This window comes from Larimichthys crocea, chromosome VIII, assembly GCF_000972845.2.
Source record: "Larimichthys crocea isolate SSNF chromosome VIII, L_crocea_2.0, whole genome shotgun sequence".
NCBI classification, from domain to species: Eukaryota; Metazoa; Chordata; class Actinopteri; family Sciaenidae; genus Larimichthys; species Larimichthys crocea.
Genome location: NC_040018.1, coordinates 23,597,741 through 23,624,812, shown reverse-complemented (window position 1 = coordinate 23,624,812; position 27,072 = coordinate 23,597,741). Strand labels below are relative to the sequence as shown.

Here is a 27,072-nt window from a genome sequence, read left to right as displayed (position 1 = left end):
ATGTTTCATTCAGATTTTGATGCACCAAGGGTTGTTAGTTGTTAGTAGTAAATCTGTGTCTGCGAAATGTCATCAATCTTGCATTCCTCATCCCTCAATGATTAACAGTGAAATACTCTTGAGCAAGGCACTTACATTTAATCCCTACAGTGCAGCTGCCGGTTGATGCTAGAAGTCTGTGGTTGTGTTGGGAATCATTTTAAAGTTAAATAAATGTTTCAACGGCCACAAAGCAACCTCAAAAGGCACCACAGCTAAAAAAAGGTGAAGAAGGCTAGAAATGTTTCATGTGGCAGATGGCAGAGGCAGGCACACAGTTGTAATGATTGAGTAAGCCACAGTCTCTCTTAACTTCCTTTTCTCCATGATCTTCTCCTTTATTATTCACCACTCCTTGCAGCTCCTGTTTCTCTGCTCTTCTTGAGATTTCAGTGTCCCTGTGTTCTCATCTCATCTCTTTTAGGAACAAGAATCGATTCGAACTATCTGAGCTTTCTCAAATTTAGATTCAGTAATACGTTTCTGAAGTTTGTTTCTTTTAAGGTTTGTGGTGTGATTTGTTGTAAATTGTTCCTGCTAACTAAATCAATGACACAGCATGTGCTCAAGATCACTCCAGCAAATGTTTTGTGAGAGACATTTTTCAGTTTCAGAACTGCTCTCATGTACTCACATACAGCAGACAGTGTATCTGACCTGAGAGATACTAGTGATAAGGGAATAGCTTACTTACCGTCTCTGATGGTTGACAGATCTCAGTCATCTCATGGTATATATGCCTCTGTGTAAACATAGATCCAACTGAATTTAGTTTAACCTGTTGAATAGGTTGTTGGCAGAACATTTTACATTTACATTTTATGGACCAAACAACTAATCGATTGATCAATAAAAAAGTTCAACTGATTCAGTGTTGCAATCCAAAATATTTCTTCAAATAGTTCTCCAATCAGATTACTATTTTGTGTAAAATGAGTAAATACTGTCACCTCTTGTTTTGAGGTTTAGGGTATAGTAAGAGAGATGCATAGCAGATGGATGTAGGCAAGAGAAGGATAGCTGATATTAGCAAAAATCTGATGACTCCATTTAATGTCAAAATAATGATATCACTTCCAGTCCCACTGAAAATCAACACCTCAGTCTTCAGGTCTTTGTCACTTCAGGTCTTTTCAGCTCAACATCTACAGTGACTAATGCCACACATGCTTGCTACACTTAACATGTTCATCAGGTAATGACAGTAAGCAAAAGGCTTTCTGAGAACAAGTTGAACAACTGATAATCTAGAGACCTTGATATTCTTCTCAGAACTCCCGAATTTGACATGACGTGATCTCCTACAGAGAATTCTCACTCACTCCTTTGGAGTTGCTGGAACTACAGAAACACTCTGATTGTACAGTTGTGTTAAAGAGCAGGGTTTCTCCCCTTGCAAATGTTTTTTGGTCAATATCAGTTTCATTTTGTTCTGTCATCAAGTGAAGAATTATTTAAACATTAATAAGTGACAGCTGATTTCGTCTGCCCTCGGCAACATTTGTCACTTAAACCAGTAAAAGCAAGGTCAGTGTGGGAGAAGCTGCCAAGTGAGCGTTTTGTACACTTTGCTTTGCTTATAAGGAAAGATGATGGTTAATCACTGTGTGGATTTTTCCAACTACCCTGTCTGAAGTCAGTTACTCACCACATGAATAATTTAACACATACACACACACACACTAATTTTGACTCTGATATGCAGTTGTATGCTGTACTGTAGAGCCCAGATGTTTTATAGAAGAGTACTGCTACACTCTATGGGCTGAGGTGGACAACAAACAATAGAGGCCTTTAATTAAGCATAAAGCGATCTTTACGCCATTATTCTTCTAAATATCAGGCTCCTGGTATCAAAACCATTTTTTGATGTTTAGTTTAGTTTTGGCATGTAAAGCAGCTGTGTTATATGGTGGGGTACTGACTATCTGTCAGAGTCGCGTTGTCATTGAAGCATGTGGAGGCCCAGTGGCGACTGCCTGCTGTGGTGGGATAAAGATCATCAAGATGAAAAGGACATGAGGACACTGAGGCCTGTTACATGTCTGGGGATACGACTACCATCTCTTCCATCCAGCACATTATCTCTCAACATTTGCACTAATTGAAGCCCTCTTCCTGGTTCATGTACTCACACACACACATTCACATAGTTACAGATGCAGAGACAGAGAGCTCTACACAAAGAGAGGCTGCCATGTCTGTGGCCACTTTGATATGTTCTCACAACTAAATACAGCTACAGCACTGCAGCGTTGTATAACATATGTATTGTTGCTCAAAACAGTCCATAGGGTGGACTAGTCTCTGTCTGTTGGCTTATGCAACCCAGAGGTTCTTGTGTTTATTAAAACTTCCCCCTATGTATTTTTTGAAACTCAGTCACGTATTGGATGACTATTCATATCCACTTCTTCTATTCAGCTGTCAGTCCATTAGTCTTGCATTTTGCTATGATTTAATGAAGATATATTCTTGTTAGCCACAGGCGTCAAAAGATCGTCTGTGGTTTCTGTGTCTTCCTTATTGTTAGACTGGTACTTATTGTTGGTTTGCACTATAAATAACTATTGGAATTTCATTTGATCAGACTATATTTGTTATACACAGCTCAGCATTGTTACTGGAAGTTGAAGCTCACAGTTTGCACACCAGAGTGGTCAAGTAGATGAAGGGTTTATCCTGTAATTAAAAAGTAAAGATACATCTTTTCTGTCACAAGCAGACACCAGTTCTCTCACACGATCCCTAATTACCAGTGTCTGTAATTTAAATGTGAAACACTGACAGAGGCAAAATGCAAATTGTGCTAAATTTCAAATATATGGACAGCCGCCAAAACATATTACCTCACTTTTGTACACATGTCTGTATTTGCATATTTCCCAACCAGGGGTGTCATATTTGTCCCCTCTGTGCCACAGACGGAGCAGGGGGTCATTTGTTGTTGACAGTTCCCTGCTGTCCACTTTTCAAGAGCCTCCAGCTCTGAGTGTTTTTTGTGAGCGTATACTGTATATTTGCATACCCAGTAGGTCACATTTACATATTTTTCTCCCCTTTTGCTGCCAGTTCGCTCTACCATAGAAACTTTGTGCTGAGCCAGTCAGAGTTTTTATAACCATAGCTGTACTACGGCACTATACTTGTGATGCTGTCTTTAAAAAAGAGATAAGACATGGGTAAAATTTACAGTCTATCTATATATACTAATACCTGATGATGATGATGATGATGATGATGATGATGATAATGATAATGATAATGATAATGATAATAATAATAATAATAATAGATAACCCCCCAACCCCCAATCTCTAGCAGCAAAAGCTACATAGATAAACAATAGATAGAAAGTAATTTACAATTATGTTGAGCATTAACCACAGTACATATAGCAGCCATATAAATACATGGTTGACAATTGTTATTTCTGTGTTCTGTGTTTCCATGCATTGTGCGTCTTGACTCAACAAGACCTGGCACGCGTTTGGACCAGGTATTTTTCTTAACTTAATTTTCCACTGCAGCTGGTGCCCCTTCAGTAATTCTTAGCTAATTGTCATAGCAGCGGCAGGTGAAACTGCAGTGACATCATCTACAAGGCGACACAAACACAGAGGAACAATGGAGGATGTTGTTTCTTTAGGTAAAACATAATATATTTGAGGAACATTTGACCAGGTATAACATTAAAACTCTTCACAGCTGCATGATGACAAATATAAAAACATGTTTATTTCTCTCTGTGCAACATACACAGCTCTTGTGTAGCATTACTTGACCTACCAGACTTGGAATTTTGTTGGGAATGTTGTTTACTGATTAATGTATATAATGCTGTCTCTTGTTGAGTGTGAGGGGTGCTGTTGTTTAATGCTGGCTCAGTAAATTGAATTTCCCTCAGGACAATTAATGGCATACTGATTTAAATAGCCATATATCTGGGCCAAGCTAAATTGTCACCCCAAGTAAAAGTAGACTTTTATAACCTCTGCTGGACGCTGTGCTAGTAGGACTGTAATCTGTGGATGGCTCTGGGCCTGCTTGAACTCAGTCTTCTGTTTACATAACCCGAGACTTTGCTGCAATAGTTTTAGAAACTGACAACAGTCAGTTTGAAATAAAAAAAAACAAAAAAACAAAACGGGCCTTTTTGGGTGAATTCTTCTCAAGTTTCATCATCATCTTCAGCTTCATCAGGAAAAAAAGCTGACAGAGCATCAATCAGCTAAACATTCCCATAGTTCCTTGCACATGGTAGTTATCCAGGACAAACAGTGTTGTGATTCTTGGGCCAAGTCTTAGCTAATAAGAGCTGGATTAGAGTGAAACTAAATGTCCTGAATTGTGACTTGCTTCTAAAGCAGAAATATGGAGATAAAAGGCTCTTAACTCCATCAAGACACAAATCTGCTTCATTGACAAGGAACATAGAGACTGATGCGCTATCGTAAGATGGTGATGGTGAACTGAGGAATGTACTATTGCTCTGTTATCATTGTTTGTGCTGTCACTGGATAAAATCAGTCTCTTCTCCAGTGGCAGAGGTATGTCTGTGTTTTTTTTCTTTGTTTTTAACAAGAATGTAAAATTAAAAAATGTCTATTTTATAATTAGTGATAGATCATCACTGTTTATCACGGAGTAATCTTTTTCTTCACTGCTATGTTAATTGAAGTTAGAAGACACACCTTTGACTGTCTTGACAGAGGGTTTGTGGAGACTTTGGGAAGACTTGTCTTTTTAACAAGGCGTGGAACGTTAAGAGCAGAGACGCAGGCCTGCCATGGGACTGCGCTGTGCTGAAAAGAGTGGCATAGCATCAGGATTCCGAATGTTGGTGCAGTATGAAAACAAAAGTTAACATTGCCTTAATCTCAAAGTATAATGAATATGTCTTAGAGGCACAGTGCAATGAATTATTAATGTGGTGAAACAATCATACAGACATAAGGTAGATGGTAGATGAGCAACAGGACCCCACATTCACTTAACCACTTTCTTCAAAGCAGTTTCAGAGCAGTAGGTTGCAGTACAAAGACATGTACAGACTGCAGTCAAAGTAGAACACAATACTAACTAGTTATAATAAAAATGGCATAAAGAGTAATATTATCGTATCGTATCTACTTACTGTTACATATCGACAACTCGATATGAGTTACAGCAAAGGAAAAAGCAGTGTTGCACTCTGAGTGATATAACAGCAGCCTTTGATGTAGCACTTCCCAGTGTGTTGCCATGACACTGTCACCAGCAGCTCCTGTTGCACAGGGAGAAAATTAGGAGGAGGGGAGTGGAGAAGGAAGTGATTTCCACTCATGTTTGGCACATCTGGTAGCTAGAGTGAATCAATGTATACTTTGATGTGTGACCATAACATGTGACATATACACCTAATCACCGGGCTAGTGCGTGATCATAGTTAGAATACAAATTATTAGGCCATGTTTAAACCAACAATGGCATACAAAAATAAAGAAAAAGTGTTTCTGCTGAGGGTTTTGGGTAAATGAATGCAGGGCAGTCTGGCAAAACAGTTGATTGTAGCTCAACCGTTAACGCTGAGCCGGGTTACATCAGCCGGAAGCATTCTGTTTCCAATTCAAGTCAATCCAGACGATGCAGTCCTACCCAAAAGGTAGCCCTTATGCCATGTGGCATTGCTAATTTACATTTATATGGCAAGGATCAAGACAGTGGATTGTAAAGCATTGCAAAAAGCTGGGATATAAACTGTTGTGCAGCATCCTGGCAGCTGATAAGCCTTCAAACTGGACTTCCTGGCTCTTATTTTGTCTTCTGAGCAGTAACTGTAGCAACACGCCCAAACACACACAGCTCTTTTTTGGATACAATGCATTGTTGGTCTGCACACAGCTTGGGGTTTCTACACAGATAGACAGGAAAGGTGATGTTGCACACAGCAGCATATCACTTTGTGGAGTAGTACTAACCTCTCTTAGCGTCAAACATGTATGGTATCACATTGCATTCATAGGCGTTTGTACCATATGCTTGGCTGCTCTACAGTCTGCCATAGAAAACAGAGCAGAAGAAGTCTTTTCACTCACAGCCTTTACCGAGCACCACTTGACTACTTTAAGGAGAGCGATGTGAGCAGTGTGATGCCGGAGCTCTTGAATAGCTCGAAGGCATTCCTCAGCACTGGAGAGAGATAAGAATAGCACTCACTTGTCTCTCCTCTATTGGCTTGCTAGTGTGGTTGTGGGTTGGTGAGCCGTGCTGCTCTGTTCCAGCAGCGCTGCTCTAGACGTAAAGAATGGTGAGGGGAAAGGAGCGGGTGCCCTCTGGGTGCAGCAGAGCAGCCTGGCCTTGGATATATTTGGCTCTGTCAGTTTGCATACAGATCTGCAATGGTCTGCAATTAGGCTGTTTCCTGTTTCAGCACAGGATATGGCAGTGCTGTGAAGCTTGGCCATAGATGCTCTTTGGGAGCATGCTAGCCAGTAGTCAGGCCCTCAGAAGGAGATGCATCATTTTCATGGCTCTAAAATTACACAGAGCACTCGGTTACTTTATAAGTGGAAAACAACCTTCGGTCAGTGGACAAAATGTTACATTCCAGGAAACGGACTGAATCAGGGTGATAGCCGTGGACTCTTATTAAATGAATCCACCTCAGACTAGCAGTAGAAATCAACAGGATGGGAATTTAAGAACACATTTTATAACCAGATGAATTAAGCTATGAATTATACTTCTTGTTTGCAGTGCTTTTGTTTTCTGTGTTTATTGATATACTTGACGTGATTCAGTAATAGTGACTGTAGTCGTCCAAAGGGAGGCAGTACCGATGTTCACATTGCCCCTCCCTATCTCGTACGATGCACTGGAAAATATGCGTCACCTACTTCCTCCTTCTCCCTCCCCACTTCAACTTCCTGTTCTCTGGGCTGGTCGGAAGTGAGATGCTTTGAATGGAGGCTCCTGCAGGAGGCCTTTTTTCCAGTTACTGCTACACGTATACTGTCTTTGACAATGAAGGATCACAATAGTAATTTTAAACACTCATGCTCTCCTCAGCCTACACACCCAATCACACCCAGTCTCTTTTTTTTAGTTGTAAACCGACACACAGATGTGCATTGCCTTATCACTTACAGTTTTTATCGTCACATTATTTCACCCTCCTTCTCTCTGTGTCTCTCTGCAGCACACCCTCATACCCTCATCTGTCACTGTATCAAGGTCACCTTTAAAAGACTAGACAAAGATGCTCGACAGACTTGCCTAATACCACAGAGCTGCCTTCCTCTCATTTACTGTCTCATAGTTTCATATTTTGCATCCAATCTACATAATATTACTACAAAACATACACAGATATATAGAGTTATAAAGCCACGTTTCAGGTAGTGGTGTTATGTTTTAGCTGTCTTTTATTGACAGCTTTGATTGTCATATAAATTTAAAATGACTTATACTGTGAGTCATTTTTTTGTTATTACTGCCTTTACATTTCTCCATAGACATCATGAATATATGTATTTAAACATACACAGTTCAGGAATGTTTCATGTATTGGCACCAGTGGCTGTCCTAAAGTGAAGGACATGGACTTGCAGACATATTTCCTCGTCTTTATGTCACTTTTTCACTTCATGTAAACATATCTTTGTTTAACCATAAAAGGGAAGCATTCCCTCACTGGCCACCATGCAGTAACTTGCACTGATGGTCATGGTCCAATTATGTGATATGATCATTAAAACCCTTTCCACACTCATATAGTCAAATCCATATCATGGTACATGATTCTAAAAGTTTTCCACCACTAGAAGAAGCACATAGAAAGAAAGAAAGAAAGAAATATTTGAGAATGCTAGCTGAGGTCTTTCTGTAAGCTACTCTTTTTGTAGAGATAGACAGGTCAGTGATTATCTGTGAGGTAAAAGTAAAACTGAGCAAATTTCAGTAAATAACTTGCTTTTAGCCTGTAAAAATATATATTATTGATTGTATTTCTAATGCTTTGTATGTTTGTTTGTTTTTTTGTTTCAGCTCTGATGGTACTAGCTGAACAGTGACCGCTTCCTGCCTGAGGACACCTGCTGCCCAATTCCCTTCATCATGTCTGGGATGCATGTAAGTTAATCACACACTTTTGTTGCTTTAGTTTCTAGCTGCACAAACACTACCCTCTCTACATTATATACAACTACACCCATCTAAACAAGGAGTTCAGGATAAACCAGCATCTGCCACAGTTAACTTGTTTAAGCCTTGGTCACACTACATGACTTTCAGAGTCATCAAGTTACAGTCACATTGTTCACACTACACACCTTTCTGTCTTGTAATATGTCTTGGAGTCGTCTCACTAAAATACGTCCTAGTTGGCCGAATTTAAAATAGATTCTTAACCCTGTTAATTTATCGTCTTTTACATGTGTGTGGCAGTATTTTCAGCTGTTACCAAAGTAACTTTCCAGTTGACTGCTTACTGTTTGGTGCTGCACTCATAGGCTATAGCTTAATGCATGACATCCCAACACAACCAGATATTTAGCCTGCTAGATATCTTTTGGGCACTGGCGAGCCATCAGATTGTGTTTTTAAACAGCTCACACATGGGGATCACCATGTGATGTGTTTTGTCTGCAATCTCCACAACCTGTTGGCTGTCGCCTGTCTTCAGTTCTGACGTAACTTGTTTCTTCCTGAAGGTTAATATTCTCTGTCACCAGCTGTCAGATTGTATTACTGATGTTTAATATAGATGACAAAGTCCCTTTCCCTAGTCTAGATTACATTTTTTTTGTTTAGTGTGTCTTTTCTTTTCCAAGAATATTGTCGTTGTCTGGTCTTGCCTCTGTAGTGAGCACTGAATGATAATCTCATGACGCTTTCCATATAGGCAGGTATAGACCATAACTCTTGATGAGACACGAGTTGTAACAATTCCTAAACAGAAAAGCAGCAAATGTCCACAATAGAGAAGCTGGAAATAGAAAACGTATGCTGTTTTTTTTTAACTTATTAATCAGATATTATAAAATGATAAATTGTTTTAGCATACTGAGAGGATATGGAAAACCTATGCAACCTATGTTGTATATCAATATATATACCAACATTTAAAATATAGCATGATATAACTTGGTCATACTGCCCAGCGTTAATACCTACTCATAATATGTGTCAGTTTCACTGAGACTGCTTGACTGAATTATGGTTAACTAATATACACATGCAGTATGAATATCCATGTGAGGTACCGAGGTGCTGAAATGAACATCTGTAGTAATGTTTTAATGTACATAGCTGCTGCTCGCACACACATCCATCAAAGTGTCAGGCTGAGTGTTAGTGGTTTCACATTACCTGGCTGTCGCAGTGGCTTAACTAATGCCTCCCAAGTGCTAACTTCAGAGGAGGATTACTTTCTCTCTCCTGCATCCTCTGCTTTCACGTGTCTGTATTAATCCAGGTTGGTTTTTTATGTCACACCGCAGAGCTTCGCTACAGTCAGGTGAAGATTTTCACAACATCACCTTTTGTCAGATAAAAAAAACAAAAACAAAGCTGGAATCTATCCATTAAATGTATTTTTTGATTTGTTTCTTACTGGCTTTCTGAAGGTCTGATTACGCTTTTGACAATGAATCTCAGTTTCAATTAATAATTCATGCCATAATGCCACAATCAATAGCTATATCAGATTACTCAGTAGGGCGGCGTCTAACGATTTATAGGTTTGATTATTCTAAAGGTTTCTTTTTTATTACTCAATTATTAATTGACCCTAATTATCAAATATTTGTTTCTTTAATGTTTCAATGTTGTAGTCAATCATCAGTGATATGAGTTAATCATTGCATAATTGATTGTATACCGCTACGTTACCATAGCAGCAGTGATTAAAATTACTTTTTTAAATGGGGGTGATGAAAAAACATTTCCATAATCTATACTATTAACAGAAACATCTTTCACATGTTGATAATCCTGGTTGGGTGGGGACAAAAAGTAAACAGCTAAATAGTGTTTTGCTGCTGTTGTTATCACAAAGCACTCCAGGATGCTTTTGCTTCAAGAGTTCATGCATAGCAGTTATACTGTTGTGATAAGCCATTTCCAATTAGCAGAGCTTACAGAGCACTGCGTTGTTGGTCTCTGTCTAAAATACTGCCACAATTTAAGATAATCTCATGTAAAGTTTGTATAGCTGCAGCTGTTTCTTCTTGGTAGTCCATGCTTTGACCAGATGCAGCGTCCACCTATTTCGGTAATTGATGACGTCCACAAGATCCCACCCGGCTTTTTTTACTCTGCATATTTGAACCTCTAGACCCCAGCAGGAGACTGTGGTTTATAGCAACAAAAAATGCATTATGGATTCATTGTGTGTCCAACTTTAGACTGATTGTGTTCCTAGAACTACACAGTAAGCTTTAAAAGGTCAAGAGGTCACAAATGTTGTGGACACAGAATATTTTTAGTGGCAAAAGAACAGAAACCTGTGACCTACTGGTTATCTTGCCCTACCTGTGACCAGAAGGTCAACAGTTGTTTTGTGCAACTATCAGCATCCAGTCATCCATAGAAAAATACCATAAGCAGGCAAATCCCTGACTTTCATTCATGGAAGCGCACACACAGTGAAAGCCTATGTTGCCTCGAAAATGTGTGAATGCAGCAGCCCATGGTTTGCTTCGTCAGCTGCTTTGTATGTACCACTAGGCTACATGTTAAATTACTTGAGATCCTCAAGGAAATTTCCCCAGCAATACTTCAAGTGACCGCATGGAAATGAATAACAATGGAGAAGCAAGGTTTTTTTCTGTATCTATAATCCCCTCAGTCACAGTCGTAAATTCATTATTCATTATTACTGCCTCAGACTGTATCAGAAACATTCAGCTGTATTGTGTCTTACCAAGGAGCTTGTACAAGGACCTTACCCACTCACTAATACCTGTTGCTTTGTACTCATTGTCTTTGTTATTAGTTTAGTTTATTCTTTATTCTAGTTTATTATTTCCTTTATACAAAGTAGTTAACATGTACAAGAAAGCTGTAGATACATTTTCACCTCAAGTAACCTGAAGATTATAAGCCAGACTGAAGTATCTGCATTTTTTTCTGTCTTTTTCTTCCTTTTTTCTACCAATTAATAACAACCAACAAACTGTAGTGGCATGTGTGAAAATCACCTGTTTATAAGGGTCACATTTGTGTTATCTATTACCTAATATTTTGTCATTTTAATTAAGGTTTTGTAGCTAACAGAAAATAAAGATAGAGAAATAGAGTTACATCATGTGAGATCAATGTTTCTTCTTCTGTCCTGTGTGATGTAGGCACCATGGTCGACTGGCACAGAGTGTGTAGCCAAGTACAACTTCCAGACTGCCAACGAACAGGACCTGCCTTTCTGTAAAGGAGATGTACTGACCATCATCGGAGTCACCAGGGTAAGTAGGAGGGCGGCTCGGAATATACTGGAAATATTGCACAAAGGTATATATAATTATTTGTTACATATTTTTTTTCACAGGTACTGATCATGTACTAATTATTGAAAAGAGAGGTTTATTCTTACACAGACTGTACTATTCTCAGCCCACTTAATATAAATGAATCAAGGCCTTGACACCTCTAGAAGGCAATACTTGTTTCTGCTTAATCACAACCCACTTTAAACCCAGCACAGCAAGCTTGAAATAGCCAACGCAGCAGTTTCATAGCACTGAATTGATTCAGCAAACAATAACTAATATTAACTAAGCAATAACAATAACTACACAACTAATAATAACTAGTAAGTAGTGTGTGTATTTTTTTTTTCTTATTTCAAGTTAAATTATGAGCTGATACTATTTGTGCTATACTAAAATAGAACCAGATAAACCTCCCATTTAATATACATAAATGATACATAGATTTAATATATTTATATTATTATATCAACAGGCATGCCGTTATCAGTCAGAGAAATTATGTGATTAGTAAAATATACTGCATGCTGTTGCAAGGCACAAAGCAGACAAAGAGCTACATCTACATGATACAGTTTACAAAAACTGTTGATGCCGGTGAACATACTTCCATCAAACAGATTTGTAGCTACAGTCAGTTCCTTTTAGCTAGAGGCACCCTATGTCTCCACTCTGTGTGTCAGATATACAGCAGCCCTCATTGCCTGAATCCACCACTGTAGGTTGCTAACCCCACTGTCTTCACTCAACTCAGTGTTGACACGATTGCTCCTCACCTACAGAATGACATATTATTATCATAACTTTTTATTATTAGCACTAACATCTATGTTGTCCTGTGTTTCAGGATCCAAACTGGTACAGAGCGAGGAACACAGTGGGCAGAGAGGGCACAATTCCGGCTAACTATGTCCAGAAAAGGGAAGGAGTCAAGTCAGGAGGGAAACTCAGTCTCATGCCGTAAGTACCAGCGGGGTAATGAAGGAGAACCCCAACATAACTGAGTGTGTGCGTGGGGGGCTTTTTGCATGTCTCTTTACACACAATCAAACATTATTTTAAATATACACTGTTGCTGTGTTTACACATAATTTGTGTAATTTGCAACTGCATTGTAAAAACTGTGTTTGACTAAAAAGTAATTTTAAATACTAACTGTAGAACGGTGATTACAGAAATGACTCATTTAGAAAGAACAGTGTAAGAAAATGATGATACATAATGGCAAATAAACAAACACAGTAATCCAAATAATAATTTTTACTGTGGTTGTATATCATCTATTTCTTTGCCACATTTTCTATGTTTCTTTCTAAAGTGTGTGAACAACTTGTTCTACCCCTGTTCACGTGTGTCCCCTGCAGTGAGGGAAAATGCAGTGTTGATTTCAAAAGTCAGGCAAAGCATCAAAAGATGGAGATTCTATTTCTGACAGTCTTCTGCTTTGTACCCTCTTCTCATGTCTGTGTCTGCCTGCCACACAGACCAGGGCCAGCTGTGCTCTACATTTGAATCAAGCTCTTTAAAACAGCAGCTATTTTATAAAGGGGGAAAACATAACGAGAGGCATATGCAAATGACACGAGACAGGAAAGCCGAGAGCATACAGGCTGCTACAGTATCTTCACATAGCTATGAGATGCTGTCATCACAAGCCAACGCTTTCAAGTCAAGTGATAATAAACAAGTGTTTGAAATGTTACAGATTGGTAGAAAGTTTTTTTATTTCAGTGTGATGCAGGGAATTAAAGGATTTAGAAGAGGATAGTGATTCCTCTTGGAGAAGTGATGCACGGTGAGACATGTTCTCCTATCCACTGTATTTAAATGAATCAGTCAGATCCAATTTTAAATCATATTTAAGTTTATCATTGTTTTCAGTTTTGTGCTTTTACAGAAACAGACTGTTTAGTGGATGTTTAAAGTGTTATTAGTGAATATTAGGGACTGTCTTGTTATGGCCCATCTGTGCATTATAATCCTGGGAGGAAGTCCATATACCCTAAAGGTAGTGTTTTTTCCCTGAGATCCAGAGACCAGTTCAAGGAGCAAACGTTTAGGCAGTCACGAGCATTGCAGTCTTTAGTTCAGCAGTGCGTATAGAGAGACAGTAGTTTGTGACTGTAACATCAGCAGGAAACATTTAAACAGACCTTTGACCCGCTTTGTCTCGCTCCATCAACTGCTGCTGAAAGCTTTAACCTCTCACTTTGCCACTACTCATATAGCCTGTCCACACCATTTTGAACACAGTCATAGGGTCATTCAGTTCTGACAAGTTGTTGTTATGTGTGTGTGGTCAGAAGAGGCCCAATGGTAACATTACAGTAGTAGTTCCTACTTTGCTGTAGCTCTGATTAGATTCAAAGTAAATTTTCCACTTTGGCCATACTCGAACTAAGGCCACTACAGTAAAGACTTTAAAATAAATCAATAGGCTACAAAATATTTTGCACGATTCCACTTGACGACTTATGTTCTTACTGCTGCCTTTGGGATCACTGCATATTTAAGTGTTTTTTTCAAAACACCCAACTCAAAAGAAGTCGTTCTTCTGAAGCCATTAGCTGTAAGCCACAGGAACTAGTTGTTTTTTTTGTTTTTTTGTTGTTGTGTGTGTTTGCGTGAATCACTAACAGATGTCTCTGAGAGACCTCTCCCTCTCCTCTGGGTTACATAAGGGTTCAGCTGTGGTCTTCTGCCCCCTTGCTCACCCTGACCCATTGATAGTCAGCAGTGGATACAGTCTTCGACTTCCTCACTGGGGTCTAGCAGCATGCTCGCTCTGCTGCCCCCGTGTGGCAGACATCTGCCACACATAATAGCGCCACCCTTAAAAAGAGCTGGGGTATTCAACCTAGCTGCCCTGTTTCCTCCTTTCCCGTTGTCCCCACCAAGTTGTTTATCACATGCCTTTTTTTTTCAATTTCACAATGATGTAGTCTCTAGTTAATTGCCCTGAACACAACATCTAGTGTGTGTCCACCAAAAAGCTATGTGTGTCTCTGGGCCATCCACGCTTGGCGCCTGCTCTTAGATTAGTGGGAGTTAAGGAGCTGCTGTCCATCGGAGAAGCTGCCTGCGCTGATCTAATCAACTCAACCCGTATTAAGCTGCTTTGCCACAAGGGCCTCTGCTGTCTGAGGAGGCTGAGTACGAAGAGGAGAAGGAGGTGGAGATGGAGTGACAGAGGCAGCCACAGGGAAACGGGCTAAATCAATTATAGCTGTTGATTACCACCAATTCACGAGCCAAGACGGATAGAGAGACCCTGTGGGCTGCTACTGTTTGCGGCTAATTTGACCTTTCACACAAGAAGTGACACAAATCGATGGAATATGGTGATGGTGGTGTGTTTGTGCTCAGGACCAAGGGTGAAGCGAGGTGATTTTATGAATCTTTACAGTCAGGACTCTGACTACAAGCTATATTTTGCTGGGAAATGTAAGATCCTTTGCACTTAAACAATTGTGGGTCATGTGTAACAATTCATTTGATGTTAAAACAAGAACATTAAGAAATATTTATTTAAACCTGTATCTCGGATACTACTCAGATAGAGACCAGGATTCACCTCATCCAACTGTTTGACAATTCTCTGCCATGTTTGCAGGTGCCTCCTCAACTCAAGTTATATAGTAGTCAGTAATACAAAAAAACTTAAATGATGTAATGATAGTCAACATGCTAAATAGGTACCACTTGGCATTGCGGATCATGAAATTGTTGTTGCTTTTGTTTTAAATCACAGACAGTCAGATGGAAACGCCAAAGAATAGTTCAGACAGCTAGAAAACTGTGTTCATTCACATTTGTTGAGTTAGTCCAGAAAAAAAGGCTGAGATTTGAAGAAATCAGGACACCTACACATAGACTAGAACATACATCTGAAACCTTGATAGTGTAATGATCATGAATAACCAGATTTCTGTGTTCAGTATAGAGTTATGGTCAAAACCACGATGCTAATATGCACGCAAATGCACTCACTCTAAAGGGTAATGCAGCTATCTAATCCATCCATTAGTAGCCTATAGATGTATCCACGAGGCCATATGGGGAGGGTGAAGCAGGGCTATAGAGCCAGCTTCTAAATAAAGATCAGAAATAAAGAAGAGCTTTATTTGTTCTGAGAACATGTTAAAACCAGCAAATCTCTGAACAGCTTTTGAGCTTAGCAGAAGCCTGAGTTGATTTTTTTTTTTTTTTTTTTTTTTTTTTCCCCCCCCAATATGTGTTGGAATAGTCGGTCTGTCTCCCCGACCTCAGTTAGGAGTGGATGACTGGGTTCTGTCCCACCCACCACGTTGTCTGAGCAGTTTTTGCACTTTTCCTGTTATTGCAGTCCCTGTGTGTCAGTTTCCGACTCTGCCCCAGGCTTCTTGTGTGTATGTGTTTGTGCATGCATGTGTGTTTGCGAACACCATGTTTCCTGTTGTTTGGGTAGTCAGGTACTTTCTCACTGACTCCCAGAGTTGAGTTAAGACGAGACAGCCCTGCCCCTGCACCGCCCGAGCCAAATGGCGTGGAAGTGCTGTTGCCGGCACATTTGTGTTTTTTCACTTCACATTTCAGAGGAGAGTTGTGGGCTGTGATATGTGGAAGTGGATCCTTCTGTGTGGTAGAAGTTGCAAATGAGCAAGATGAGCGCAGTGAAAATGAAAATCTGTGTGAACTTTTGTAGGAACTGTCAAAGGATTTAGCATTTGATGCTGGTAGCACTGACAGAGCAGATGAGGAGTGCAGTTGTTTTCCACAAGAACAAAAAGGGGCATGTGGTATTTCTGTACAAGGATTAGACCTGTCTCTTAGTCCAGAATATTGAGAATATCTATGTTTTTGAATCACCAACAATCTCCTCACCAATTTTCTTTCTTTGTCACATGCTTCATTTTGATATTGCATACCTCCTCTTTATTAACTCTTTCTCTTTTTCACTTTCCCTCGTCGTCATTTATTCTTTTCCACACTATCGCTCCATTCTTTTCTTCCTTTATTCCCTCTTTAATCCCCACTTTTGTCCCTTTTCTGTTTCTTTTTTGTAGATGGTTTCATGGGAAGATAACTCGGGAGCAGGCCGAACGGCTCCTGTATCCTCCGGAGACGGGCTTGTTCCTGGTGAGGGAGAGCACCAACTATCCCGGCGATTACACCCTGTGCGTCAGCTGCGACGGCAAGGTGGAGCACTACCGCATCATCTACCACAACGGCAAGCTCACCATTGACGAGGAGGAGTACTTCGAGAACCTCATGCAGCTGGTTGAGGTGAGGGACAACAGCATTTAATTATCAGTGCCGATCAGCTGTTTTGTCTTAAAACTTAATAATAGTGAGAACTGAAAGCACGCAGAGAGCATGTAAAGACCAATGACATTCTGTCCATAAATGCCACTCATGTTTCATGTTGTTAAGATACTTCCTTTAAGATAACATTCCAACCTGCTGGTAATACTTTCTACCCTAAAACAGCTGCAGGAAAAACATCTGCAGCTATTTTTCAAGCAAAAATGCCAAATATTCTCCTGTGATAGCCTCTCAATTGTGAGGATTTTAATATTTTTTAGGCTATGGACTGTTGATTGGACTAAACTTTGAAGATTTGAAGATGTACTCCCTGACATTTCTGACTAAGACTAATCAAGAACAGATAAATAATCTGCATATTTATCAGTAGTTAAACAATAATCAGTAGCTGCAGGTCGACAAGGCTGTATTGAATTTTCAGGAATTCTTTCATCTCAAATTTTGTCTTGAATCTACATGTGAAGCAACATACCTGTACTTCCCCAATAAGTTAAGCGCAAGTTGTTTTCAGGTAATGTTTACTCACAATCAGTTTGAGGGCAATGAAAGTCTAGTTATGTTACTTACTAACTAAATCAGTGACAGATGTACTGAATTTATATCTGTATTGTATTGTTTGTATGTTCATGATGTTATGATTCATCCAATCTAAGTAAGTAAAGTAAAATGAAATCTAGTTGCACTGTGATTATGTAGCAGTCTGATTACATAACGCATGAGCATACATTGAGCATCCCCATGGAGTTTCTCTCAAAATCAGTCCATGTTCACATTCTTCAAAAAGCTGTCTGATCCTCTCACTCCCTGCCTGTTATCTGAAAGTCGGTTCAGAGGAAGGACAGAGTGTAGAGAGGCGTAGACAGGAGACATGATGGCACAGAGAGTGGGGGAAAGGGAGGCTTTTCATCCTCTCAGATAAAGAGAAGCGTTGGATTGGCAGCTATCACACTTTTAATTGGACCTCATCTCTTTGCCTTGCGGGGTGTTGGAAGTGGACAACAGAAACGTGCCAGCTGGCACTGAGACCATCTGCATCCCCGGTGCATTCTTGTTATCAGCCACCCACAATCTCTATCTCTCTATCCTTCTCACTGTCTCTCTCTCTCTTGTTCACACCCTCCAGGCTCAGTTCTACCTCCACTTCCTCTCTCTACCTCCCTCCCTCCCGCCTCCTCTTTCTCTCTTTGTGCTCCCTCATGGATACCTGGCATATTGCTTTCTTTCCTCCTCTCTTTGTTATCCATCTCAACCTCTTAGTATGCTTCCCCCTCCTGACATTTCTCAGTCCCAATCTCTCTATATCTTTATCCTCTCCTCTGCCTGCATTCCCCAGTGTCTTCTCCTTGGGTCTATAATAGCCTATGAGAGGATTCCTTGCATTCTTGTGTGTTTTTCCGGCTTGCTCCCTGCTACCCTGTTCTTATTGGCCTGTCACAGCAGGCTTCACGTAGAAACCAACACACAGACACAGTGTATATTTATAAATATAGCATGCATATGCACGGAATACCAGGACTCATTTCTGTCAATCACTACCGATCAACAGTGACGTTACTGTATGTCTGTCAGTCACATTGTATGCAATGAAGCTGGACATAAAGATGGGTCCATATAGCATTTACATGGATATAACAGCGTGCACACACACACACACACACACACAGACACACATATAGATAGATAGATAGATAGATAGATAGATAGATAGATAGATAGATAGATAGATAGATAGATAGATAGATAGATAGATAGATAGATAGATAGATAGAGGGGTGGTGCAGTTGTTGTTTGGCATATGTGAGCATCAGTGCTAAATGATGTAGTGAGGCTCCTTCACTGTGCTGCCTCCTGGTGGTTGTCACGGTAACTTGCACTCTGTTCAATTCGCCATGCTGCAGTTGTATAACATGGATTTTGTCGTTGGTGGTGGTGGTGTAGCTTCCTCTTTTCCTGTTTTATTAGTTTGATGGTCACGCAGAGGTTTGATGACCCATGCGACCTCAGCTGAGGATTCACTCTCACATTTAGAGTTATTTCCTTTCTTACATAGAATGATTCCAGAATATCACTAAAATATCTGTGTCCATAGTGCTAAGTCAAAGATTTCATTAAGAGTAGCAGATATATGAGGTTTCAGGGTTTGTTTGGTTTGTGGTGTGTCTGGGAGTCAAAGGTCAAATGCAGTGACCTCTCTCACACCCACACACTCCTCCTCTGCTCTTGGTTCCCACAATAAATACTCTAGACCTTCACACCAGCAGCAGACTTACTGTACTATCAGATGCCTTACGCATGCTGTGAAACCCCAGCAAAGGTTCACTAATTTCAAATGACTCATCCTGTCACCTCAGTCGATGTGTGACTGCAGTACGGGTGGAATGGGTTTCAGTGAATTGTGTTTATTCTGTTTACGGTTGTGTGTAGTAAACCATATCAATATTGGATGGAAATGAGGCAGAGATTCTGTTTACCTTCATGACAACCTTTCTCCTCTTCCTTGCTGACGCGTGTTCATAAAAGTTCTGTCATGCTTTGTCTCTTTGGTGAAGAGAAACGCCACTGATATCCTGTATATATTAAAAAGATGGAGCTCCCTCACATTAGTTCTTCAGATGCAGCATGAATCTTCTTTTCATCACTTCTTTCATGTTCTTCTGCAAAGTGTCACTGGAAGCATCAACCTCACTTTTATTTTGCACATCAAACGCTTGTATACACACTCAGCCTTCAGATTGAGTGTACGAACGTCAGCCCCTGATCTCTCAATTGAGTCTAAGAAGTATTACAGAATATACTGCAGGCTTTCAAACATTACATTTTAAAAACAATCATAGACCTACAACATTTTGACTTTTTTTCTGTATTAATAATGCACTTAATTCTCTCTAACTATGTCCCCAGCATTACACCAAAGATGCCGATGGCCTTTGCACCAGGCTGATTAAACCCAAGTTGATGGAGGGAACAGTGGCAGCACAAGACGAGTTCTCCAGGAGTAAGTACACACTCGTGCTTACACTGCTCTACAGGGACACCAGCACCAATGAACACACACACAGACACACACTCTTGTTTATATACTCTCACGTAAACCTCACAAGCATAAAGTCTGTGGCACATGCACAGTGTACACACAAGGACTGGATCTCCTACAAGAATCCGCTATCATCATAGTCCTAATAGTGTTAATCAACAGGGGGTAATTAATCTTTGTGTGCCTGGGGAGGTCCAGAGCTTTACCAGTCCTCAAGGTCAATCTGAGTTTTCCTCCACCTCTGCTTCTCTTCATTCCTCTTCATGTACCCATCTGACCCGGCTAATCCAGAGAACTGGGGAAAGCTAAATGCTTGAAATAAATCAACGCTTTTCCACCCAAATGAGAGATTTATCATTCAGAAAGCAGAACTCTAATTAGCAGAAGATATAATGTAAAACTCACCAATAATTAAAAAAGAAATAGATCCGCTGAAAAGTTAAGACATCCTGGTTCTTTGATTTGAATATTTTCCATGCTAAACACATCAGGGAGAGATAATACATGCTTTTCACCGGATAATCTACAGTAATATTTTAAGACTGGCTAGACTAGCGTGATCGTTGTCAACTGTGAAACCTGCTAAGTGTTATCTGTGCTGTCTTGGCAGGCGGCTGGGCCTTGAACAGAAAGGAGCTGAAACTCTTGCAGACCATTGGCAAAGGAGAGTTTGGAGGTGAGGAATTAATTTTACAAGGATCTCTGCATCCTTTAATTTCATAAATCAGAGCCAGAATTATAATATTGCCTTGGATGTTGTACTAAAATTCAATCATGTCTGTGTCCTTCTTAGATGTGATGGTAGGAGACTACAGAGGGACCAAGGTGGCGGTCAAGTGTATCAAAAATGATGCTACAGCGCAGGCTTTCATCGCAGAGGCCTCTGTCATGACGTAAGATCCTTCAGCTACTGCTCAGACACATTGCTCCTCAATAACAACTTAATTATTTCCAGCACATTAACACTTTTTCTTTTCTTCTGCGTCTGTTATGTTCCATACAGACAACTGAGGCACACCAACCTGGTGCAGTTGCTAGGGGTAATTGTCGAGGAGAGGGGCAGTCTCTACATCGTCACAGAGTACATGGCCAAGGTAAAAAAAATGGGAAACTATTCTTCAAATGTCTTGAAACTAATTTTACTAATTACTTCAGATTTATCTCTGTCAAGATATTTGGATGATGAAACTGTCCTGTTTGTAGCCACCTCAAAGTTTGAACATGCTGTGAAAAGTCGAACATATTTGTTTTAGAGTGTGGTTGCATGTTACTCAGTTATTTTTGCATCATTACTTGTTCACTGGATCCTTCTATGCTAAATTGCTCCGTGTCTTCCACGTGTTGTGTCAATTATCTGAACTGCGTCACAGGGCAGCCTAGTGGACTACCTGCGCTCTCGAGGGCGGACCGTCCTCGGTGGAGACTGCTTACTCAAGTTCTCGCTGTAAGTCCTCTTCATCTCTGTTCAAGTACTTACATTTATAGAAAAGACAGCTCTACTCTGGATCTTAAAAAACTAAACTGCTGCTCTTTAGCTGTCAGGATTTGAATAGACTTTCAAAAGAACAGTGTCACGCACTTGACTGAGAACATAAAAGAACCATTTGTTTATACAAGCATCCATTCTGCAGGTTGTTTGCCTGGATAAATGGCTGCTTTATCTGCAATTGAAGTGCCTTTTTAAAGTCTTATTTATTTTTAATCTAACAGTCACTGGGCTCGTGCTGTAACCTAGCACAACTTGAAATGAGTGCACCCATTACATAAGTGTGAACACTCACTGGGCATAAATACACATGAAGTATTTCATGATTCATCGTCAGTGTAAGAGGGAATAGATTTTATCTGCATCGATATGAAGCAAAAAGAAGGAAAAGTATTTTGTAGTATTTTCTGATTCTTTTCTCTTCGACCTTCACCATCTTTTTGAATTTGCACTGTAGTCATCAGTTGATGGTTTCCTGGCTAGAGCAGATGATGACAGATTAGATGCACATCTGTGGGTTGTTTATTACCTTAGTCATCCAGCCCTCACTCATCATCTGTCCTGTTTCTCTGTGTCACCCAGCGATGTGTGTGAAGCCATGGAGTACCTGGAGGCCAACAACTTTGTCCACAGAGACCTGGCAGCTCGTAACGTGCTGGTGTCTGACGACAACATCGCCAAGGTCAGCGACTTCGGTCTCACCAAGGAGGCCTCCTCCATACAGGACACTGCCAAGCTGCCCGTTAAATGGACCTCCCCGGAAGCACTAAGAGAGAAAGTGAGTGAAGGCGAGGCGAGGCGTGGACGGGTTGCAGACCTGGGCTGATGTTTTGTTGCTTTCTTGGCATTTGTTTTCACCTGCCTAATCTACTTTAAATCTGAGTAGGACAGTTCTTATAGGGATGATACTGAATCTGCTTTAACCAAGAAAAAACAAACACAAGTATATTTTTGTCTTTTTAATCATCCTAAATCTCATCCTAGAAGTTCCAAATCAGATTCACCAAAACTCTTTCTTTTTTTTTTCAACTTTTGAGCACCAGGTGGGCTGGGACATTGCTACTGTGTATGATCTCCTCTCTTTGTCCCCTGCCTTTCCTGTCTTCTTTCTCCTGTGGCTGTAAATAAAGCATTGTTTGTTTCAACCTGATGAAAGTCATGTGTGCATAATTATATGCGCGTTCATGTGATTTGATCATTAGCTAACTCAAGTCGAGCAAAAACAGCACCAAACTTGTCAGTAAATGGACAAGCTATGATGATGATGATGATTTTCAATTCAGTCATTATCATATTTAAATGAATTCAGATTCAGGCACTCTAATTTTTAAGACAAACAACTGTTTTCCTCCCCTTTCTGAAGAAAGGCAGGACTCAAAGTGCCCATACGACAGGTCTCAAGTGAATTTTGTTCATATTGTATTCTTCATTCATATCCAAATTAGGCGTACAGAAAATTGGTGCATGTTCATACAAGTAGTTTTTGCATGAGGCTCAGTGTGTCTAGTTTTATGCTCCCGGCACCAGTTTTGTTAACTAGTTCACATGGTCTGGATTAATTGTGCTTTGTTTGTTTAACTGAACTAGCAGCAATTTGCTTTGTCAAAGTACAAACAGTGGATTAAGTTTCAACTCATGGACGTATTTTGGTGTTGCATTTGAAAACATTTTAATTTATACTCAGAAAAAAAAAAGTACTTTCAAAATTGTGGTTATTGTTTATTTGTGTTTCTTCCCTTGAACTTCTGAAATAGCACTAAAGCAGACAAAGACCCAGTTTTATTGGACTGAGTAAGCCCAGAATACCCGAGTGCCTTTGTCTGATGTTTGAATGTGGGCTACCCATTTATTTATTCATTCATTCATTCATTCATTCATTCATTCTTTTTTTTTGTCCAACAGAGGTTTTCCACCAAGTCGGACGTCTGGAGTTATGGAATCCTACTTTGGGAGATCTACTCCTTTGGGCGCGTGCCTTATCCTAGAATTGTAAGTACCTGAACACCAGATTCCTTTGTCTCACCAAGGTCCGAGGTGTACCAGCAGATGGCAGGCTTTATTGCTGGGACCAGTTTTTATTTGTTCATTTCTGTACAGGATCAGTGAAATGTCTTGACCTCAAAATAATTAGATTTGTGTCATTAGACTGCTGGAGCAGGTGATGAAAATGTGACCTAATATGTACTGTTATGAAGTTAATTATTTCTGCATGCTTCACCTTTATGCTTCAAAAAAGTCGTGGTACAGCTGAGCCAGATTGTCAGGTGCATCTACTGGATATTGATCACAACATGTTTGTGTTACTCCGTCTCCGTCTCTCAGCCGTTGAAAGAGGTGGTGCCCCGGGTAGAGAAGGGATACAAGATGGATGCCCCAGATGGCTGCCCGCCCGTGGTGTACGACCTGATGAAGCAGTGCTGGACCCTGGACTCCGTGGTGCGGCCCTCCTTCCGCATGCTGAGGGAGAAGCTGCAGCATATCAGAGCTAAGGAGCTCTACCTGTGAAGAGGAGGCATAGGAGGACGACGGGGGTAGAGGAGGGGGGCGAGACACAGCCCAGCACAGCTGTAAAGCCGGAGGAGGAGGAGGAGGAGGAAGCGGAAGAAGCGAAGAAGAAGAAGAAGAAGAAGAGGGACCACAGCACCTTCCTCCTGCCTGCCCAGCCTGTTAACCTGTGTGGGACTGCCATATTGTGCCCCCTCCCCCAACCTCAGACGTCCGCCAGCTGCCCTCTGCTTCCATACAAGGACTGTTTTCCTGTTTGTGTTGTATAGCTTTTGCCAGACAGATTCCTCTCCTCTCGATGGGCCACTGCTTTTTCCTCCTTCTACACCTGCTCACTCACACTCTCTCTCTCTCACTCTGTCTCTTCTCTCTTGGTCCAAGTTTCTCTATCTTAAAGATCCCGTTTCATTCTTATTTTTTTTCCTCCCCTCCTCCTCTCCTGAACATGGCATTAACTAGAGGGGAGGCTGGCCTTTTCCTCCACGTTTGTCAGGTGCTCTTTCTTCTTCCCCCACCCCGCCTCTCCATCATTCCTGGATCTCTGTATCACCGTGTGGCTCTGCATGAATTCAGCCCAGCTCTCTGTCATTCCATCCTTCCTTTTATCCTTCCCTCCCCTCGGCGTGGTGTCAGGTGTGGGGCCTTCGCTCTGTGCCAAAGTGCCTCCAGTCTACAGAGCTCCAGACTTCCCTCCAGCACTTCTTTCGATTGGACTGTTGTGGTTTGATTTTTTTTTTTATTACTTTTTTTAAGAGATCTTTTTTATTGCTTGTTTTTTTCTTCTTTTTTTTTTCAGGGAGGTTATCAAACCGTTATTTTTTAGTGCTGCCCCCCCTCACCCCCACAACCACCATCACCCCATCAGACTGGGATTTTTCTTTTCTTTTTTTTTCAAGTGTCCATGAAGAGACCGTGAACAGGAAGAGACAGGATATGGGTGCCAGTATCATGTTCGTCCTCCAACCAATACAGCCCGGAGGAGCGGTGGGATAGGATGGGGTGGGGTTGGGTGGGAGGGGATGTGTCGGGACAATAACAGGAGGAGAAGGGGGAGAAGCAGTTCACAAACATGGTTGATTCATCATACGTGGGCTTGTTTTTATATCAAAATATATTTAAAGGATTAAAAAAAAAAAGAACAAGGAAAAAACTGACTGGGGTGGGGAATTAAATTTAAAAAAAAAAAAAAAAAAAAAGGAGGACTTTCAGAAGCCAGGAGTCTCTTGGCGTTAGGAATGTTCAGTGTCTCTGTGAATGCTGAGGTCGGGGTGGTGCATGCTGTGTGTGAGAGGCCTTGGGTTCAACTGTCAGTGCTTTCAATGTTCATTGTTTTATTATGCTATCATGATTATGAATAAATCATTCCATCTGAACAATGTGGGAACACCTGTATCATTATATCAGCGTGTATGTACAGTATATGTGAGAGTGTGTGTGTTTGGGTAAGGAGTGTGGTCGTGCAAGCTCCTTTCCCTCCAGGTGTGAGGGTGAGATTTTAAAATGTTCACGGTGGAAATATTACATTGCCTTGCTCAAGGGAACTTGGCCAACAGCTCAAACTACAACGTGGTTTGAAAGTCTGCAAAATATTTAAGATTAAGAAACATCACTTATTTTTAGTACCTCTCAAACTGTGTCTGAACCCTTTCAGCGGGTTGCAAGATGAATGTGAGACGGCTCACAGGATGGAGCATACTTAATTTGTCATCACAACTATTTCCTCGACTGGTTTTTAAGTCTCATTTGTAAAATTCAGACTAGTACCTCCCTGGCCTCTTAAATCACATCAAACTGAAGAGAGAAACAAGTCCTTTGATTTAAAATCCTCAGCACTGAATGAGCAACCTGTGACAAGAATCATGAGACAAAATGACGATGTGTCTTGCATCTGTCTGGTTTTGAAGCCTGCTCTCTTCACAGATGTACCAACTATAAATAATCCCCCTGCGATCCTCTTTTGATAGCAGAAGTGCTATGAACAGGTGGTTAAGTGTTAGAAGAGTGTTACAGGTGTGAGCAAGTGTTAGTTTTCTGTCAGCTGAGCAGTTCCCAGCAGTTCATCATGCCGCCTTTGGAGAACGCCCACTCGACCCCAGTGTAGTGACGTACAGAGAGGGATGACACCACAATTTGTCTGGCAGTGTGTCTTATGTTTCGACTTTAACTCATTCAAATCTCATCTCTTTGACCCTTTACCGCCTGCTCCTGTCGCAGACAGTTGTTTGGGGTGTAATTTCATGGGATTCCTATGAATTTTAATCACAGTGCCGGGCGGTAACAATTGGCTGGTTATGTAAGCAAAGCAGTTTGTGCTCATGGCCAAGACTGCGCTGCTGTCAGGAGCTATCACGCCAGCCTTAATTTACCATCTTTCAACGGCTGCACGAGACGGGCCTGCTTGCAGAGGTCCCCCACCCCCGCTCAGTTTGTCTCCTTGGCTCACTGGCGAAAAGTACAGCTCATTAGCACACTGGGGGAACATTTTGGATGTCGCTTGACTGTAAAAAGTCACTACCGGGAGCCATCGTGCAATCTGACTTCCCAAGGGAACTGAAAAAGACTAACACAGAGCTTTAATCCCAGATTAAATTCAGTTTTGGAAGGAGTTATTGCCATCAGACATTAGATTTGGAGACGTGTACATTCCACTGCAGGTCAAAGGTCAGAGGCAGCTGCATCCTGACATTCAGTGTCTTGTTCAAGGACGTTTTATCAGCTGTGATTGTCTCTAAACCATCTGCCTCCATGTCACCATATTTGATCTTTTTGAAATTCCTAGCACAGTAAACTGTTTTAATTCAATGAAACATGATGAATTATAATGATGTATTTTAAAAATGTAAAGCCCAGCTTGTGGTATAACTGTGCTGAGAGCTTGTGATGACAGGAGTGAGAGTTAATGCACAGCTCTGGAATCTGGGTGCCTTGGTCCTTTCGTTCACACTTACTGTAAGTAATCCTGACAACCACACAGCGTGGCGTTCTTAGCAGCCACAAGGAGGAGGATTGATGTGTTAATCAGCTTTCAATAACTTATGGATCTGTGCTACTGACTGCAGCCAGGCACACTCAAAGACAACAAATTAGCTCCTGAATTAATCTGATTACACCAACACGGTCTGAGAAAAGAAGCTGAGGGCTGCACATGTTTCTGTGGAGTTGGCATGTGCATTATTCTCCTGCACGTCAAGCTGGACCTGACAGATTTATATGTGTGACAGAATGAGGGTCTCTCT

General features: G+C 40.8%; 1 protein-coding gene across 1 annotated transcript in view; it reads left to right on the top strand.

Moving 5' to 3' along the window:
* The window catches only part of cskl (c-src tyrosine kinase-like), a 42,044-nt gene extending 16,832 nt beyond the window's left edge, over window positions 1-25,212 (top strand). The window contains exons 2-13 of the mRNA XM_010733103.3: window positions 8,068-8,151; window positions 11,370-11,483; window positions 12,355-12,467; window positions 16,553-16,772; window positions 19,713-19,806; window positions 20,456-20,521; window positions 20,639-20,738; window positions 20,849-20,939; window positions 21,216-21,289; window positions 21,914-22,109; window positions 23,234-23,320; window positions 23,654-25,212. Coding sequence (XP_010731405.1) covers window positions 8,137-8,151; window positions 11,370-11,483; window positions 12,355-12,467; window positions 16,553-16,772; window positions 19,713-19,806; window positions 20,456-20,521; window positions 20,639-20,738; window positions 20,849-20,939; window positions 21,216-21,289; window positions 21,914-22,109; window positions 23,234-23,320; window positions 23,654-23,836 — 1,353 coding nt within the window. The 5' untranslated portion in view covers window positions 8,068-8,136 and the 3' untranslated portion in view covers window positions 23,837-25,212. The remainder of the gene's footprint in view (window positions 1-8,067; window positions 8,152-11,369; window positions 11,484-12,354; window positions 12,468-16,552; window positions 16,773-19,712; window positions 19,807-20,455; window positions 20,522-20,638; window positions 20,739-20,848; window positions 20,940-21,215; window positions 21,290-21,913; window positions 22,110-23,233; window positions 23,321-23,653) is intronic.
* The last annotated feature ends 1,860 nt before the right edge of the window (window positions 25,213-27,072 follow it).